General features: G+C 45.9%; 1 protein-coding gene across 1 annotated transcript in view; it reads right to left on the bottom strand.

Moving 5' to 3' along the window:
* Window positions 1–957: 957 nt before the first annotated feature.
* The window catches only part of MAML2 (mastermind like transcriptional coactivator 2), a 207,975-nt gene continuing 190,775 nt past the window's right edge, over window positions 958–18,157 (bottom strand). The window contains exons 4-6 of the mRNA XM_035328379.1: window positions 14,994–15,197; window positions 11,113–11,224; window positions 958–5,667 (exon numbers count right to left, since the gene is read on the bottom strand). Of these exons, the coding sequence (XP_035184270.1) occupies window positions 4,688–5,667; window positions 11,113–11,224; window positions 14,994–15,197 (1,296 nt within the window). The 3' untranslated portion in view covers window positions 958–4,687. The remainder of the gene's footprint in view (window positions 5,668–11,112; window positions 11,225–14,993; window positions 15,198–18,157) is intronic.

Below are 18,157 nucleotides of genomic sequence, written 5' to 3'. Positions count from 1 at the left end.
GTCTGGGGACATTTGTTAGCATTGAGACTACATGGCACAGGGTGTCTCGTGGCCGTGCTATCACACCCTCTTATCTCTCAGAGGAGGGAGACTGCATCCACAGGGGGAATGGTTCCTGGTGGTGGATGTGGGACCTGCTTGGGTCATTGCACCTAGGCACTGCTGGGGACCTTCAGAGGCTGGTTGTACCGACAACCATGCTCCAGGGCTTGGGATGGCCCCCTGGATGCTTTTTAGCTTAGTAATGTAGATATAGCTTTTTCAGCCAAGCAGCAGCCCTGCCTGAGGCTCCCTGCTTGCTGTCTGCCACCTGCACTGGAGATACTGAAGCAAGGAGACAGCTGCAGGAGATGTGGGACAGGGCAGCATGGGCAGCCTGCACTGTGGGGTGCCGGGGAAATGCCAGCATCCCTCCCCAGCAGCCTCCTGCCTCACCTCCATCTGCTTCGAGATGGAGCCTGGCTAGTGAGAAAAGCCCCTCGAAGGATGAGAAATCCCTTCCTCGGGGCTGTTTTGCAGGTGTGTTTCAGGTGATGCACAAGCTAGGTTTCACATCCTCAGTAAATGGCTTGAAGAGGGCAATTAAAATGTTGGATCATATCATATGTGAACGATCTGGGTCTATAGATACTTGCAAGCTCATTGCTACTGCAGGGCTTTAGGAGCATATATGCAAACTGCTGTGCTGCAAGACTACACCAGCTGATACTCCAGGAGCAAAAACACCCATGTGTTGATGTTAACCCGTGCTGGTAAGGAAACCAGGGCTCTAGTCAGTAGAAAACAATCCCAGCTCTCTTGCTAAGAGGCAAAGAGAACTCCCAGAAGCTGCCAGATGCACATTTTCCTCACCCCCTCCTAAAATAGCACTGTAATTTTAATTTACCGAGGCGAATGAGCAGTTGACTAAACAGACATTAATTTTAAAATTCACATTAAGAAAAGAGACACTTGGGATAATTTTGATTGATTTACTTGGCAGAGTTTTGATAGCTACTGAAAAACATACTATTCATGTTTAGGTGAAAAATAAATGGAGTCAAATAAGTGTCACTGCATAGTACTAGGAGGTATATACAGCCACATGTAAAAATGCATAAACACAAACATTTCTGTACAGCAACTTCTCTTCTCAGTCTGTATAGCGAACACTGGTTTATAATATGGGGAAAATATAAAGCAGACATACATGCAACAAGGACATGACAGTTACATAGGTCCCACCTGCCTCCCGAGAGTTACAACAACAACATCAACAATAATAATAATAAAAGCCTTTTTCAGGAAAAAATTTGAAACCTGGAATGTTTTCATGTTGAGGTTTCCAGAGAGCTTCAGATTTCAAATATATCTGAAGTTGATTTAAAGGCTTGATTCAAAGCCCTGTGAAGGCAATGGAAAGACTCCATTGGTTTCAGTGAGCTTGGGGTCAGGCCCAGCTATTTAACCATGATCCCATTCTGCCCTCCCCCAAAATCCAAAGTTGAAGTCTGCAGATAAAAATAAACAATCGTATCATACAAAACTTTGTATATAGAATACAAAAGGTAACCATTGACTTTTTGTATAAAATACAACTTTTTGATAGTATATTTATTTCACATATGTATAAATATAACCCAAATAATATGATTTTATTATTCCTACCAAAATATTATTACTTTTTGTTTTTGTTTTTTTTTTGTTGTTGTTTTTTACAAAAGTTTACAAAACAAATAATTCTTTATATTTACAACCCAATACTGTGAAGAGTGCCCGGCTGATGATGAAAAATAGACTATAAGGGTAGTGCACTTAGCCATTGCAAAGAAAGAGAAACAAGGACGCTAACTCTGTTCAGACACAGGTGTTCTGAAGAAATGATACCGGATTCAAGTTTTGGTTGCAAGTGTCTTTCAAAAGCTCAGATTTGAAATGCATCAGGCATCTTTAATAGGACTGCAAATGGCCTCTACCTTGTTGGATTTACTAAGACAGAATGACATCCTGATCCTGGGCATGGCCCTGACAGCCCAGTGCCTTCTCCACTGTAGGATAAGGCCAACAGGACGAAGCTCAGCATGGAATCCAGCACTGGATGACAGCTTGAAGGCTTGGGACCTCAGCTGAATGATTTATTTTACATCATTTGAGGATCTGGAAAACAGTCTGGTCTTAGTACAGAAACCAGTGGTGGTTTTCTCAATGGCATGTGAGAGTAGCTGATGTTACCAGCCTTCCGTGCTCATTGCTCGTGATGAGACTAACAGCCTCAGCCTTAGTAGCATCGCAGTTGTCTGTACAAGAAATTCGGCAGTCACTGCTCATGGGTGGTGTGCCTGTGTGCAAGACAGATGAGCTGATCTTCCTTCCACGTTAAACTCCTGTATCTACTATTTCAACCTAGTTTTGCACAAACTTATAGAGGACTCATTTGTTACACTGCATCTGTATCATCCCAAACTGAGGCAGGTTGCCAGTGGCCTGAGCTGAAAAGCTGCTTAAAAACTTGGAAAAATTTGTACTGGCATATCAAAGGGACTGCGTACACTTCAGTCAAACCTGGGGAGAAAAGGCAGCTTTCTGGGCAGCTGAGCCACTGTGCAATGCAGGGTTGTGCAACCATCACTAGCTGGGGCAGAAGGGACTCTTCAGCATAGTTTCTCATCCCTGTTATGAACAACATGTCTGGGAATGAGCAGCATCATGAACCAGCCCACCTCAACTGGTATGTCTAACTAATTGCCCGTGTTACACCTTTCCCGGCAGTGCTGGCACTTGTGTGTGTGACTGTGCTTCTTAAAGCATCACAAAAAACTGTGCCCATGTGAAATGACAAAGCGAAACAACTAGAAAAGCCTTATTAAAACTTCTCTTGAGAACTAGGTCAGTTAAGTGCAGAGGCTACTGTCAGATAGTCTATTCATCCCTCTGCCACTAACAAGGATGAATAAAGCACTTGCATGGGGTAGAGCGGTGCCTCTTGGCGCTGTGGCATGTGAACGTAGGCATTATATTCCTTTGCCACATCTAGTTTTAGCTAATCCAGAGGAGGCTGTGAAACACGTCTCACCACATCATCTTAAAGAACAGCATTTTCATTTGAATTTCACGATCTGTGCCAATCCATGAATTCTCCTGTCGGACTCATGGTGGAGCTGTATTATAGTGACATAGGACCTCCTTCTGATGTCCTTGCTAACAAGCCTGTAGAAGAAAATTTAACATGGTCAAGACTACTGTCTAGCAGTGAGGTCAGGTGGTGTGGAACAACCAATATCCTTACCACTGTGTTCTGTTAGCTTCCAAGGCAAAGTGGCTGCAAACACTTTATGGCCCAGGTTAACTCCCTAGTGGCACATAGAAATCGCTCAAGGCAACGCTAGCTGGGCCATCCCAAAACCCAGAACAGATGATTGAGACTACTGCCCAGAAATATCTCCCCAGACTGTTTCATTTACAAGCAGACATGGCTGAGTAGATACTGCAAGTAACCCCAGTGGTTACAGCTGATGTGTCACACAGGTGTGAGGGGTGGCATACACGTGCTCTGCTGAAGGAGACTGTGGTGACCTGGGCCACTGGTGGACCTATTTCAACTCTCCCCATATGGAAAAGGAGAGCTAAAGAAAGTGGGATGGAGCCAAAATGCTGTGCAATCAAAACGTGAGCCTCTCCCCAGACAGCAGGACTGGCATTTCTGCAGGGATGAGCCTGTTTTATAGAAGAGGACTGGGCTGAGCTACCTGACACACGCCATGGGTTAAAATGAAAATGAGGATAGCTGCTGTGGCTTAGCAGCGTGTATTTGCCCTCCTCTGAGCTGGACTGGGAAAGTAGCTTTTGAGGGTCAAATCATGAGCACCTTTCTCATTTAATTTGTCCATTAAGTCACTAGTATTCCTGGGGTAGGGCAAGGTGGTAAAGCGAGGCTCCTGAGCTTTGGCATCGTTCATCTCATGTTTCCCTCAATGCCCCGCATGGTTGTGCTGCTGACAGGAGGGCAGCCTCCTCTGGTACCAGCTCCAAGTGCTGGAGAAAGGCAGACAACAGAAACTAGAGCACACCGAGTTAAGCACTGATGTCTGTCACACGATCGGCTTCCTTCTCTCCTTGGACGGGACCACTTACCCTTTCGCGTGGTACAAAACACAGAGGGTTTAAAACAAAATCATTGGAAACACAAATGCGAGTTTGTACTACGTAGAAGTAAACAGTTTTTTGCAACGCAACAAGATTTACACGGGGCCTGATCCTGTCAGGGCTGAGTAGTCCCAAGGCAGCTAAGGGCTGTGAAGACGGTGACTGAAGCACTCTGGACCACTTGCACTCACAGAAATGATGTCTCACAGCCCATACTACTGTATGGGGCTTGCACTCACAGGAAGCTAAACACATTTTGCCACACAGCACCCATGAGACGAACTGATGTGTTTGCAAAGCACTGGGCACCAGCATGGGGAACAGACCCTTCACGTGTTCTCACTCCTTGTGGCAGGTGTGAATATCACTTACATTATCGTTTGATCGGGGGAGACATCAGTGTTGTTTCTTGAGCAACTCTTCAACCAGGGCAATCATCCTACATGGTATTTTAAAGGACAGCCCAGTTACTGGAGTGTAAATTAATAAAGCAGATTGTTGGCATCTAAAGAAAAAGCTAATGTCCTTACTGCTTCTTCATCGGTTTCACCCTCGGTACTGTCACTTACGAGTGGTTCCCCAAAATTTCATCAAGGTTGATGTCTTTCATCCAGTCATCGTTACCAGGTTCCGTTTTCAGTAAAGAATCTATAAAGTCTGAGTCACTGTTGAGCGCAGGCCCTATACTGTCACCCTGCTGGTTCAGAAAGTCAAACGCTAAGTCATTACTGTGGTCGCCTCCTTGGTAAGCCCGAGAGTTTTGGTTGGTAGATGTGAAACTCGTAGACGGCAGAGATGATGGAGGTGTCATACTTGTTCCTGGCTGATTCAGGGTAGGCACAGTCTGTCCTCTGAGCTGGTTAGGTCTTATGCTTAGACCTCGTAGTGAACCAGCTGACTGTCCATTTAGAGTCTGGTGCATTTGGTTTAGGGGAGGCCTCATTTGGACTCCCGCTGTTAACTGATTAGGAGGTGCCAATGCACGCTGAGGAAAATGGGGGTTGCCCATGTTGCGTTGCAAAGACTGGTTGGGATATGGAGTGCCCGTGGGGAAACGGACCCCTGCGGGTTTCAGTGTGTCCTGCTGCTTCACAGCAGCTTCTTGCGGGGCCCAGTTCTGAGCAGTGGCTGTAGCTGTGATCATCACATTGGCTGGTCTCTGTACGGGGACACCTGTGGCTCCGTGGTTCAAACTGGGTCTCACTTGCTGTGAGTTGACCACTGACCCTGTCCCAAAAGTAGCTACATTGTTCCCCTGCGTCATGGTTTGCTGTCGAGACATCAAGGGGTTGTTCTGACTGGGCAGGACTTGATTTTGGTTTCTGTGTGGCTGCATTTGGTTCATTCCTGAAGTCACGTTGTATGCACTTGGTTGGTTGCAGGGAAGGTTCCCGTAGCAGCCCATACTCCGAGCGGCAGGGACAGAAGGCATCCGGGTCCCAGCAGGGGTGGACATGAGGCTGGAGTTCTGGGGCATGATGTTATGTGTTGAAATTGGGTTTGATAAGGACATGCTGGAGCTCATGCTCACAGCTGGTGAACCACCTGGAAAGGAGAAAACACAAGTGTTAAAACAAACAGTGCATTGATGCATGGTGCCATTCAAATACCAACAGGTTAAAAATTCAGAATTTCTTGGACAAGACGCTTTGCTCTGAAGCATTTTCTGCACATAAACATCATATTTTGTGCATCAGCAAGCTGGAACTATGAGTTGGCAGTACCACCTATCTATGCTTTGTGGCCAGTGCTGTCCAGTGGAGGATCTTCCTCTACCAACAAAGCACAAGAAGAGAGGTTTCCTTTCTCTTCAGCCACCAAACCACAACACAAGCTCACTTCTGTGGCAGATGTGCAGCTACGTAGTGTCTATTTTAAGGCTACAGTAAGTCATTTGTATAATCTTGGCTGATTGCTTATGCACTTCAAGGGTCTGAATTAATTCCAGGCCTCACTGTCTAGTTGAAGAAGACCAAACATTTTCTAGATGTAGATGTAGATCTAGACCAAGATGTAGATGACACTGTGGAGAATCCCCCTCTGCACATTAACACCTGCTTTGCTGCTTAAATTCCTTTATAATCATAGTATCATTAAGGCTGGAAAAGACCTCCAAGATCATCTGGTCTAACCATCACCCTACCACCAATGTCACCCACTACACCATGTCCCTAAGCACCATATCCAACCTTTCCTTAAACACCCCCAGGGACGGTGACTCCACCACCTCCCTGGGAAACCCATCCCAATGCCTGACTGTTCTTTCTGAGAAGAAATGTCTCCTCATTTCCAACCTAAACCTCCCCTGGTGCAACTTGTGGCCATTCCCGCTAGTCCTATCACTGGCTACCTGTGAAAAGAGGCAGACCCCCAGCTCCCCACAGTTTTCTTTCAGGTAGTTGTAGAGAGCAATAAGGTCTCCCCTGAGCCTCCTCTTCTCCAGACCAAACATCCCCAGTTCCTTCAGCTGCTCCTCACAGGACTTGTGCTCTAGGCCCTTCACCAGCTTCGCAGCCCTGCTCTTGATACACTCCAGGGCCTCAATGTCCTTCTTGTACTGAGGGGTTCAAAGCTGAACACAGCACTCAAGGTGCGGCCTCACCAGAGCAGAGTACAGGGGAACGATCACCTCCTTGGTCCTGCTGGCTATGCTATTCCTGACACAAGCAACTGGCCTTCTTGACCACTATGTCCTACAAGAAGTGCTGCTAGAAGTCAAGTTCAAGGTAAACAAAAGGAGGTATTTCTTCACACAACATGTGGGTCAGCTGAGGAATTCTTTGCTACCTGGTGCTGTATGAGCTAAATGCTGAGCTGGTTCCCAAAATGTGGGAAAAGATGACAAATGGGGCTTGCCACCCAGTTGTCTTCACATTTCAGTAATTCCATGAGCCTCTTCCAGAGGAGGGACGGGGGAGGTTTAACTACATACAGAGCTCGAGCTTTGCTATTTTCTGTACAGCAGATAGTTGCAATTTTGTTGGACACTGCCTTAGTTTGATCCCCCTTATACCACAAACCCGGGCTGAATTTGACTAACTTCGACTTCACCATCAAATCTAATTACATATTAGTCTGTGTGATTATTTTTATCACTCGGTCCATCACCAAACTCTTCTTACACAGGTGCTTAAAGGCTGTGGCTGTCTGCAGCATTCTCCAAATACATCAGTCTCAATGTGTGGCATGTTTCTCAGTCCTTCAGTCATTCTTAGCTCTTCTCAAAACTTGCCAGTTTTCAGCATTTGATTTCAAGGCTGTACATCACAGCTACCCACAGTATTTAATGGCTCTTGCACAACTCTAACATGGATCTAAAGTAAGCTCATTTTTTCTTGTTCAGCATGACCTCAGACTGTGCCCTTTTGGCTGTAATCACACAGCTTGTTTGCAGTGATATTTGGAGACCTATCAGCCATTTCCTTATGTGCCATGTTAATTTTGTATCATTCTGGTTTTTTTTGTTGTTGTTGTTGTTTGTTTTCTTTGTTTTGTTTTGTTTTGTTTAATCAAAATATAAAGTACCAAGTCAGATGCTTAAAGTACACTACCCGAACAACTATTACCTTTATCAATCAAAGTTTTGCTTTCATTGAAAAAAAAATACCATGCTAGTTTGAAAAGATGTCTTTTACATAAACCCACATGGTCTGACATCAATTATATTCCCTTCCCAAATTCTTTATTACTTAGGCTATATTAGCTCCCCAGTATTTTTGCTGAGCTCTGCATTAGGTCATTACAGTATCAATTACCTACGTACTCTTTTAATTTTTGTTGTGGCTTTAGCTTTCTTCCTTGGAGTTTCAAGACTAAATAGAAAGTGACATTAAGAATTTGGAGAACCTCTCAGCCAGCTCGTTCAAAACTCTTGAACACAAATCATGTACATGCATATTTAAGAAGTCTATGTTTAGTAACAGCTGTTTAATATACTGTTCCTGTTGAAATTTCACCATAATGATGTTCAGTTCCCTCAGACTGGAACTGAAGAAAAAATTATCATATATTTCTGCCGTTTTTGCATTATTTTTATATGTATGCTATTTCTGTTTAGTAATAGAAGCAAAAGGTTCCTTGTTTCTTTAAGCACTTGAAAATAATTTGCTCCCAATTCAATATTAACACTGAGTGTGACTTCACAACCAGAGTTGCTTATTCCTAGTCAATGTAAGCAGAGGTACCTAAATTGAGAAGCTCACCTTATTCTGGAAGGCAAGCTCAGAAACTCGGTCCAAGCAGGAGGTACTTATTTATAAATAATCTACTGAGATTGTCCCTGCTGATCTAAAATCCAAATTCAGCCCCGGAGCTGCTCAGCCCCTGGGACAGGATTTGCCCTGAGGAGCCCAACATCAGCTTCTCCCCTGGGTCCTAGGCTGCTGCTGGGGAGCCACCTGATGACTGAACTGAGCTCTGGAAACAGAGAAAATCAGTGCTAAGCAGCTAACCTCACAATTAGCCTCATCTTTGGCTTTGTTAGCGGGTTGTACATTGCACTCTGTTTCTTTGAAATACTGTCACATTTCTTTGTGAGGGTGATAGGGATCAGGGCCCTCATCCTTAGGCTGGTAGTGAGGTGGAGGAGCGGCACAGAAATCAGTGGTATTTCCAGTGACGTGGAACAGTGTCTGGGGAGAGCCAGTCCTCTCCCTGCAGCTGAACTGAAACAGCTGCAACACATTTGAGGGGTCACTTCACTTGCTGCTGGGATGAAGCCGTCTCAGGGTGACCCTGCCAGTCGTGGGGCAGCCCCAGGAGCTGGCATCGCACTCCTGGTGCAAATGCCACACACTTTAAAAGGCACGAGTGGCCGGGACAGGGGTTGTACATGTTGTGCAAAAGCCGAAGTTTCCTCTTTCTTTGTATTCCTATTTTTATCCTTTTTATTTTTAACACAAATATTTTCCGTCCTGATTTCTTCCAGATGGGATGACATTTCTTCCCCAGCAGTGCTGCGTACAGCAGCTGGACACCCCGGGCTGTGGCGATTCTGTGAAACTCCTTTACTGCCCGATCTACCTGCTAGCATTGCGGGGGTTTATTGCTGTCACATGGCACTACAGGGAAAAGCACAGAGGATTAAAATGCTTAACCATGTGTCTCCAGGCCCCTCCATTATTTTAGTTATCTTTGTTTTTTCTTCTTCCCTGACCTGAGCAAAGCTGTTCCCAGAAAAAGGGAACAGATTCCCTGCTGTTCCTCCCTTATGCAAGAGTTTCCTAATCACCCTGTCTGGTAGCTCTGCTGCGAGCTCCCAGCACAGCCCTTTCTCCCAGGCTTGCCCAAAAAGCTGCTCTCCTGCCTGGGCTTACTCAGTGGGGACTTGAGATCTGAATGGGCAAGAGCTGCCAATCCTACATGTCACAAACCCAGGAGATGTGACTCCAAATACCATGAGGCTGGCAAAGAGTCCATCAGATTTAGAAAGAGAGCAACACAACAATGAAGATCTACTTATTTTGGAGTCTTTAACAGATGTGGCTGCAGTCATTTCCATGTTCTCTCTGTATTGTTTTTTAAGTAAAAGCCAAGAATCTCAGTTAATCATCTGATTCCAGGAATGAGCTTTTAAACAACACGTCAAATCACAGGATTCCCCAGCAAGCTGCCAGTGTTGTCAAGGCATTTGGTTTAATAGCACAGGAGGTATGAAGCCAGCAAACGGGGCTTGCTGTCCCCTGTGGCATTGTCCTCACCATGGGTTGTTACCCTGGCATCAGTGATGCTTGTGCAAGTTTACTGAAGATGGGAAACACTCAGACCCATCAGAACAAAAGCACTTTCCAGACTGCAACAAGCTTGTCACTGCTGGGATGTGCAAACAGTAAAGCCACTGAATGTGGCCTGAGCAGCCCGGCCTTTCCACGCATACATGGGCTGTTGGTGCCATGGCCAGCAACTTGGGCAAGGGTGGCATGGGAGCCAGCTGCATTTGGGAACCCACTGAAAACAAAACAAGGTGAAAATGTTCTGCTACAAAAGACAGGTAGGAAGGAATGGCTCAGATCCCTGTGGAATCTACAGAGCCAACAGTTATGGAAAAACAAACAAACCAAAACCCCTTTTTTCCCCTCAGTGTGTTGTATCAAAAGATCACTAGAAGGCAAAGGATCCCTTTATACTTCAATGCAGACACTTTGCAGGATAACGAACATCCTTTGATCCCATCTGCTGCATTCCCCAGACCTACTCTCTTTTCCCAGCATCTTCTCCTTAATCTGCCTTTGGACTCCAAGCAGCCTGCAGCTAAGCAGCAAGGTGGGCAGCACGAAAAGCCAAGCAGGCAGTCCTGTGCTCCCAAACTAGGATCTGCAAGGAAGTGAGGAGGTGAAACAAAGGCCCTGTCCTGAGCTGCTGGGAATTTTCTGCCCTGGGCATTTGTGGCTGAAAGCAGGGGCTTTCACATTGCTGTTTGACTGACCAGTTGAAATGCTGCTTGTAGAGCAGCACTGAGGCCATGACCATGGCATATTAAAAAAATGGATCAAAATTTCAGATGGTCACTGGTTGCCTCTGATAGTGTCACAGGAAATTCTTAAACATCAGTATAAGAGTCCTCAAGCTGTACATGATCTACTATTTGAAGGGAGGCATGTTCCTCGTCTCACTCTCTTAAGCAAGATATACCACGTATGTGAAATATCTGGATGGAGTGAGGCTGCACATTCATGAAGACACCTCTGTATCAAGTATCTGGGGGCACATCAGCCCCAGGAAGTGCTAAAGGGACGAGCACCACCCTCTCCTTCCCTGTGCCTGAGAGGTGAAGTGTCAACCCCAATGACCCACCAGCTGCTTCTCCAGCCCATCTGTCTCAGTGGTGGGGACCGTAAGGCAAACAGCATGGGAACAGCAGCCACCACTCACTGCACTGATCTAAGTGGATACCTAGAAAATCAACCCTGTTATCAATGCATGCCTGGCTCTTCTGAATGGTCCTACAACTGGAAGGAAGGAAACACTTTTGGTTATCACATGGGCACTTACCAGGATATTGGTTTGTTTGTTGCATATTGACCATGTTCCTTCTTTGGTCTTTATAATCAGGTGGCGGTCGTGTCAAGTGTCTGTTTAGCTGATCTTGTGGAGTGATTTTCTCCTAGAGGATGAAAGTAGAAATATATTAATTTGCTTTTCTTTATGTTTTCCTGACTCTGTGTTTTACCTGCCTCTTTCTTTTCTCAGTATGTACAAGCTGAAGTGTTCCTTTAACCCTGTCTGGTCCACAGGAGAGGATTTCAATGGCATCTGCAAACCCATGCCATCACACACTGAAGCCTGTATGGAAATCTTTCTGCTGGTTGCCTTGTGTTTGAGCCTGGTCTAGCTTTCCTGAAAATCACCAAGAATTGCTCAGCTTCTGAGAACATCGGCCATGTTTGCACTGCAGCACAGTGTCCTCTCATGTCCACACCATCCTGCTCCCCTCACTTATCAGACAGAGGGGCTGATAGTTCCCCATGGCTCCCTCCCTGCTTGCTCAGCTGGGTTTGCTTACAGAGAAAGACAGAGACCACAGAGGCAGAGAAAACACACAGGTCTAAACCAAACACACAGCCGGGATCTAGCTGGGGAGCAAGGAAAGACCAGACCTGCAAGGTCCATACCTGCCCCTTGGCTGCGTCAATGTTCATCAGCCCATTTCACCCATTAAACACAAAAACCATTAAACATGCTTTGCCCCATCCCTCCCTATTTTTCTTCCTCCTACATTGGAGGAGCTGCCACAAAAATCAACAAAACCTGTTGCTTTGTCATCCCTCATATCTTTCCTCACCAGAGATGCCAGCAGGAGACATGGCCAAGGTTTAGCAAGGACTGTGCTGGGCTGGTTGTTGTTCATGCCCTGTGCTTCCTCATACATGTACACAGCACTGTCTTTCCTCTTACACTGGGAGTAGAAGCACCGGGGAAAGGGCAGTGAGAAAAGAAAGCTGAAAAAGCCAAGTAGTAGGGGATATTTTTAATTTTGGGCCTGCAGCAGCACATGTCTGGTGAAGGAAAGATTGAAACCCAAGTCATGATCCCTTCCAACTCAACCCATTCTGTGATTCTAAGTGTGGGCACTGGAGTCAGCAGCATGAGGTGAAGCTGTCCCTGTTCCTGAACACTGATGCTGTGACTTGGTGTCTGCAGTGTTACTGCCCAAGGACTTCTTGGCGAGGCCACACCTGGAATACTGTGTGCAGCTCTGGGCTCCTCAGTACAACAGAGACAGGGATTTAGGGCCACCGAGATGATGAAGGGCCTGGAGCACCTCTGCTGTGAGGAGAGGCTGAGAGAAGTCTGGGGCTGTTCAGCCTGGAGAAGAGGAGGCTCAGGGGGATCTCATCAGTGTCTGTAAACACCTGAAGGAGGCTGCACAGGGGATGGGACCAGGCTCTTGTCAGTGGTGCCCAGTGCCAGGACAAGAGGCAACGGGCACAAACTGGCACACAGGAGGCTCCCTCTGACCACCAGGCAGCACTTCTGTGCTGTGTGGGTGATGGAGCACAAGTTGCCCAGAGAGGCTATGGGGTCTCCTTCTTGGGGATCTTCAAAATCTCCTGGATGTGGTGCTGGGCAGCCTGCTTTGGGTGTCCCTGCTTGAGTAGGGGTTGGACCAGATGGACCCAGAGATCCCTTCCAACCTGAACCATTCTGGGATTCTGTGATTCTGATTTTGGGATACAGGGCACCATGGCAGGAAAACGTGACTCTGACCGCCTCAGTCACAAATAAGTCATTGCTGGTGTGCATGTGCCTCCTGGAGTCATGCTTTACCGGTCAGGCTTCACCCACTTCTCTGCAACCCACTGGGCCTGTGCTTTGTGCTTGGAGGGCTGAAGAAGTTGTTGATGAATCCGTTTCAAAGGCTACCCATGCTCTCCCTAAGGTGTACCCCAGCCTGGGCAGGAAGGGAAATGACATTTCCACATGGGCAGAGGCCTAGGGCAGCCATCAAACCTACAGCAGGTACAACCTGCGCCTGTATTTGTCTCAAGGAGCTTGGAGTTGCCTGAACGGCAAACCAGCTTACCCATGTGGAAGAGCCTGGCGGGTGTCTGAAGCCGATCAGAGTTATTCAGGTGCCTGAAACAGCACACAGGTGGACTTTCTTGTGAAAAGTATATATGTATATATATTTTCTTTTTCTTTTGCCAGGAGCTCTTAAAAAACAGAGGGAAGAGCCTTTCTTGTGGTATTTAGGCATTTCCCTAACACATTCTGGGATTGAGTGGCCTGATTAAGTTTTATAGGGCTTGTTTCAACACAGCAGCCAGCCCAAACCCTTGCAAAGAAGAAAGGCAAGTTAACTTCCAGGAAATCCCTGTGATACCTGCAAAAACTGCAGCTAGGCTTTGTGTGTATTTCAATGTCCACAACACAAAAGCAAATGCAAGCTGATCAAAAAATCTCATTCTGTAGAGCTATTTTAATTTATTTTTAGCTTTTACTTATTTTTTAAAATGGCTATATGAGCAATTACACTTTCATTCTGATAAAAATTCTGACACAAAACTGCAGCACGGAGGTGACTTGACACTTCAGTTCTTTTCTGCATATATTAAAAAGCCAACCAATATTTCCCTTATAGGGCAAATGAAGTCCTTAACTTCAAACTCAAGCTTTTTAAATTGTATTTTTGGAATGGAAATACATTTGTAAACAACAAGATATTATCTATAAAATCTGAATCATTTCTGCTTTGAAAACATCCGCATAAAACCATGGATGTTTTTCCATTTCTGTGTTCTTTAATTATTCAACATCATGCACTAAGTATGCCAGTATTTATGAACTTATGTTTTTACAGAGAAAAGAAAGTTTTGGATTCAAAATGCCAGGCTAGCATGACAGGGTCTTTTGCCCTGTAGGCTGTTGTACATCAGCCATAGGCTGGGGGTCTGCAGTTGCTGCAGCTTGGGGGAAGCAAAGCAGGTGGCAGTGTCACCTCCATCCTTCTCCAGCATCCTCCCTGCAGCCCTTCCCTAGTTGCAGCAGGCCACCAGTGTTACTTTCTGCTTGCTCCAAGGACATGAGAAGCTCTGTTCTTCTAAGACTTTTCTTCTCCATGCTTTGGCAAGCATAACTTCTGAGGAATGGTGAAGATGAGTGTACACAGGGCATGTGCTACTGCTCTGGGCTGATGGGATGTCCCATTGCCCTGCCCGTGGGTGATGGGTCATGAAGCACCTTCAGTGGATTCCGTTTGTGTGATATCAATTGCATTGCTATTTTTGTGGAACAGAACTAGTGGGTTCTAGCATTTATCATTCCCAAAAAGACCATGTATTCTCCATGCCTCAGAAAATGACAAGAAACTCCCAGCTGGTCTCTCAGATACCATGGGATAGAGAAGAACTGGTTACAAATATCTGGAAATGCATAAAGAGAAATGGAGAAAGGAAAACTCAGGGATGATCCCAGCCAAGCACACAAATTTATCTTGAACACTAAATTCAATGTACCCAATCTTTGTTTACACACAGGCACTTAGTACCATGCTGCCTAGGTTGCAGGGCCTAGAAGTCAACTTTCCTCTGTGGTCAAAGCAGTGTCGCAGTGCACCTTAGCTTACCTTACTTGGGAAATCACTGAAAATATTCATACGCCTTGAATTTAGCATATGCTTAGACTGTTCTTATAATGAAACAACAGTAGCTCAGAAACTTGACTTGTTTCATATAAACCCAAGTAGGTTTCAAAACGGCTTAGCAAACTGCTGAAAAATATGAGGCACGCTCTAGAAGGTCTAGGCTTTGCCAAAATGACCTCAAAGTCTTGTGGGCTTTCTTCTCCCTGTCTTAGCTTTCTTTTCTATTGTTTCCATGAAAATCTTTTTTTTTTTTTTTTTTCTATAAAATAAGGGATTGGTAAAAACTTACAGCTTCTGCCAACATCTGCTGCTGTAGAAGGAGTTGTTTTTGCTCCATCATTTGCCGTTGCAGAGCCTGTTTCTTTTCCATCAGTTGCTGATTCAACATTGATTGCTGGGATGAGTTCATGTAACCACTTCCAGTGTTTGGATTTGAGCAAGAACTGGAGCTTGGAGTGGGGCCAGCTCCCTGGCCTACCACAGAGTGTTGATCCTGAAACAGAAGAAATGGCTTGTGAAGGATGAAAATAATAACAAGCATCAAGAAAAGGAAATAATCCTTTTTATACAATTTGCTCAAGTACAGGACACAGCCCACAGACGCTAAGGACAAGTGACCAACACAAAGGCTTCAACGAAATAAGAAAGTGATGGGGTAACTTTATCACTCGTGGAAGACTTTGAAAACTTGCCAGGTGGTTCCAGTGGCAAACCTCAATGTTGTACCAGGAGCTTGGGAAACGCTAACCGAAGTAACTGAGCTGTCCTGGGGATCTTTCTGGAAACTTCCACTGGGCCGCATGGCAGTCTGTTTGACCACAAGGGAACAAACTCTGCATCTGCTGGCTCCTACCATCTGGTGAGCAGCAGCAAGCGTTGTTTAGAGACTCGTTGCTGGAAGAGCCTCGTTGCTAGAAGTGACATCTATTGTCAGAAAACACAGAAGTCACAAGTTGTGACTTTGCAGTGGGGTGAGTGGTGCCGTTTCCATTTGTCCCTTCACCTCCATCACAAGAGCAGACTCTGAGAGATTGCTAATTGTCTCCCATTAGCACAGGGTTAAATAAATGGGCTTAGAGCTTGTCAGCTTCCTTGGTAAAACAAATGTCTAACTAGACAGGACTTTGAGGAGACCTTTAGGGTCTCCTCAGTCTTTGCTATGGATCTAGATCTGCTTCCTCTTCCCCGTGGCCACCTTCATGAAGAAGGCATGGCAAAAAGTCATCACAGGAGGCAATGGGGAAGGTACTTGGGAACTCCAGACCATGAACATCCAGGATCCAAACAGACATGGGATGACGATATGCTGTTCATTTTCTTTCACCCGTGGTTTCTCTTGCCACAATATGTTTTCTGTCTACTTGCTCCACCAGGGTCTGGTATTTGGACCTCCACAGCATGTGGGAATGAGCTTTCTCAGTCTGCACACAAAAATGTGTTAGCCCATAAAAACATTCAGTGTATGCTGGCTATCACTCAATAGTTGGATATTCCTTAGCTGCCCAGCTGCAAAGAAAATAGGAGAGATTGGGGAGATCACGACAGTCATGAGAAATGTCAGTTTTCTGCCTGCTTTGGTATGATTCACTGTAGGAACCCAACTGCTGGATTCTGTCTAACCTAACAGCCAGCAGTGCAGTTGCCCCAGAGCACAGGAATAGACGAAAACTGCAGCTTGGTGCTGCCTGAAAGGCCACGGCTCAGTCACCAGGAGCAGTCCCAGAGTCTGGGCACTACCCTGGGGAAGCTCTGCTCCAAGGCCATTACCTCCCAAAGCACCCAAGGAAAGAAGGACTGGCTGGGCAGCCTACCCACTTCTTAAAAACCACGGGGCACCGATGCTGATCGCTTTGAAAACCCCAGGAAAGCTCTTTTCTGTGCCTTAGCTTTTGCTCGGTGCATTCAGCACACAAACGCACCCCCTCACACACAGTAACGTGCATACTGCGAACTAATCCAACTTATCTTTATACCATCTGGCATGGAAGAAACACAGTGATTGTTATGGTTATTTCTATTTTAAAATAATTCTGTGGCTTTTAGATGGGGCCGCGCGAGTGCATAGCTAGCTAGATAAAAGTATTCGACGTCTCTTAACGAAATAAAAACCATGACTTTCTGCTGGAGCCACCTGCAGCCCCCAAGGCAGTGTTACAAACCCACCCCTGAAAATTTATTGGGCTCTTACACAATTACATCCCGCACACTTTCCTTCAGTTCCAGAAGGAATCCAGGACTGCTCGGCTTTGCCACATTTTTCAGCCCTTATGTTAGCTGCAAGATAGAAAATACCTCCTCTCAACAGACCTGCTTGCCAAGTTGTTGCGCAAACTTTTTTGTCTTTCTTAAAATATTTTGAAAAGAAAAATATGTTACAATAAATTGGCTTTGACTTCTATATTCAAATGACACTCTAGCTTGAACCCGGCCACATGTTACATCCATTAATAGATTTCATCTGTTGTTCTTTCGCACAGATAATGCAGGCTCCACCAAATGCGCCTTCATAGTCCAGCCTAAAAAAAAATCAACAACAGAGCCCAACCTTCTCTCTCTCCCTCATCCCCTGCCAGCTCATGTGAGCTGTGGGAAGGGACTTTGTTTTAAGATAAACTGGGCAGTGTCCATTCACGCTACCTATAAAAGAAAGCTTTTCTCTAACAGCAACTGGCGCAAAGCACTGGCTGCTTGGCAAAAGGGCCCTGAGAAAACAGTATAAATCAAGAACTTGGAGCCAGTTTGTTTTTTTGCATTTGGTCCTTTCTCTGCTGTTCGTGAATGTCAGTGTGAGCCTATGAGGCTGTGGTGTGATCCTCGTCCTGCCTGCTGCTCTTCTGTAGCAGTGATGAGGCAGAAGAGGGCAGAACAGCTCCGGGGGCTAGCTGTGTGCCAGCATCCCCCTTCCCACACCTTGCTCTCCCCCTCACTCACATCCCCATGGACCAGAAGGCATCCCTGCCATGCCACCGGTGACATGGCATTCTGTCCCTGCACTTCCCCAAAACATGCTAACCTCCATGAAAGGGAAAAGCAGATTGAGGTTGCAGCTACCCTGCTCTCACCAAACCATGCCATCCCACGCCATAGCCTGCTTTGCTACCACTCCACACCTCTGAGGTTGCCCCCACGTCCCTGGTGCTGGAGTACAGCCACAGCAGTGCTCGGGGTGCCGAGGCAGAGCCCTCCCTGATGTTACTGTGAGATACAGGAGCAAGGAGAAGCAGGAAAAGCAGCAGGGGCAGTGTAAGTGCTGCAGAGCTGGTAGCACGACTGGGGGGTTGTTTGCAAGCATCACAAAGAACATTATGCTCAAATGTTTAAATTAACAGTAAATCAAAACGAAGACTGGGTTTGCTTTTCACTTTCCCTGATGCAGCTGACTTGTATTTATACAAGTATTCATCATTTTCCTTTCCTTTCCTTTCCTTTCCTTTCCTTTCCTTTCCTTTCCTT

The sequence above is a fragment of the Oxyura jamaicensis genome, chromosome 1, assembly GCF_011077185.1.
Source record: "Oxyura jamaicensis isolate SHBP4307 breed ruddy duck chromosome 1, BPBGC_Ojam_1.0, whole genome shotgun sequence".
NCBI classification, from domain to species: Eukaryota; Metazoa; Chordata; class Aves; order Anseriformes; family Anatidae; genus Oxyura; species Oxyura jamaicensis.
This window is presented reverse-complemented; position numbering and strand designations above follow the sequence as displayed.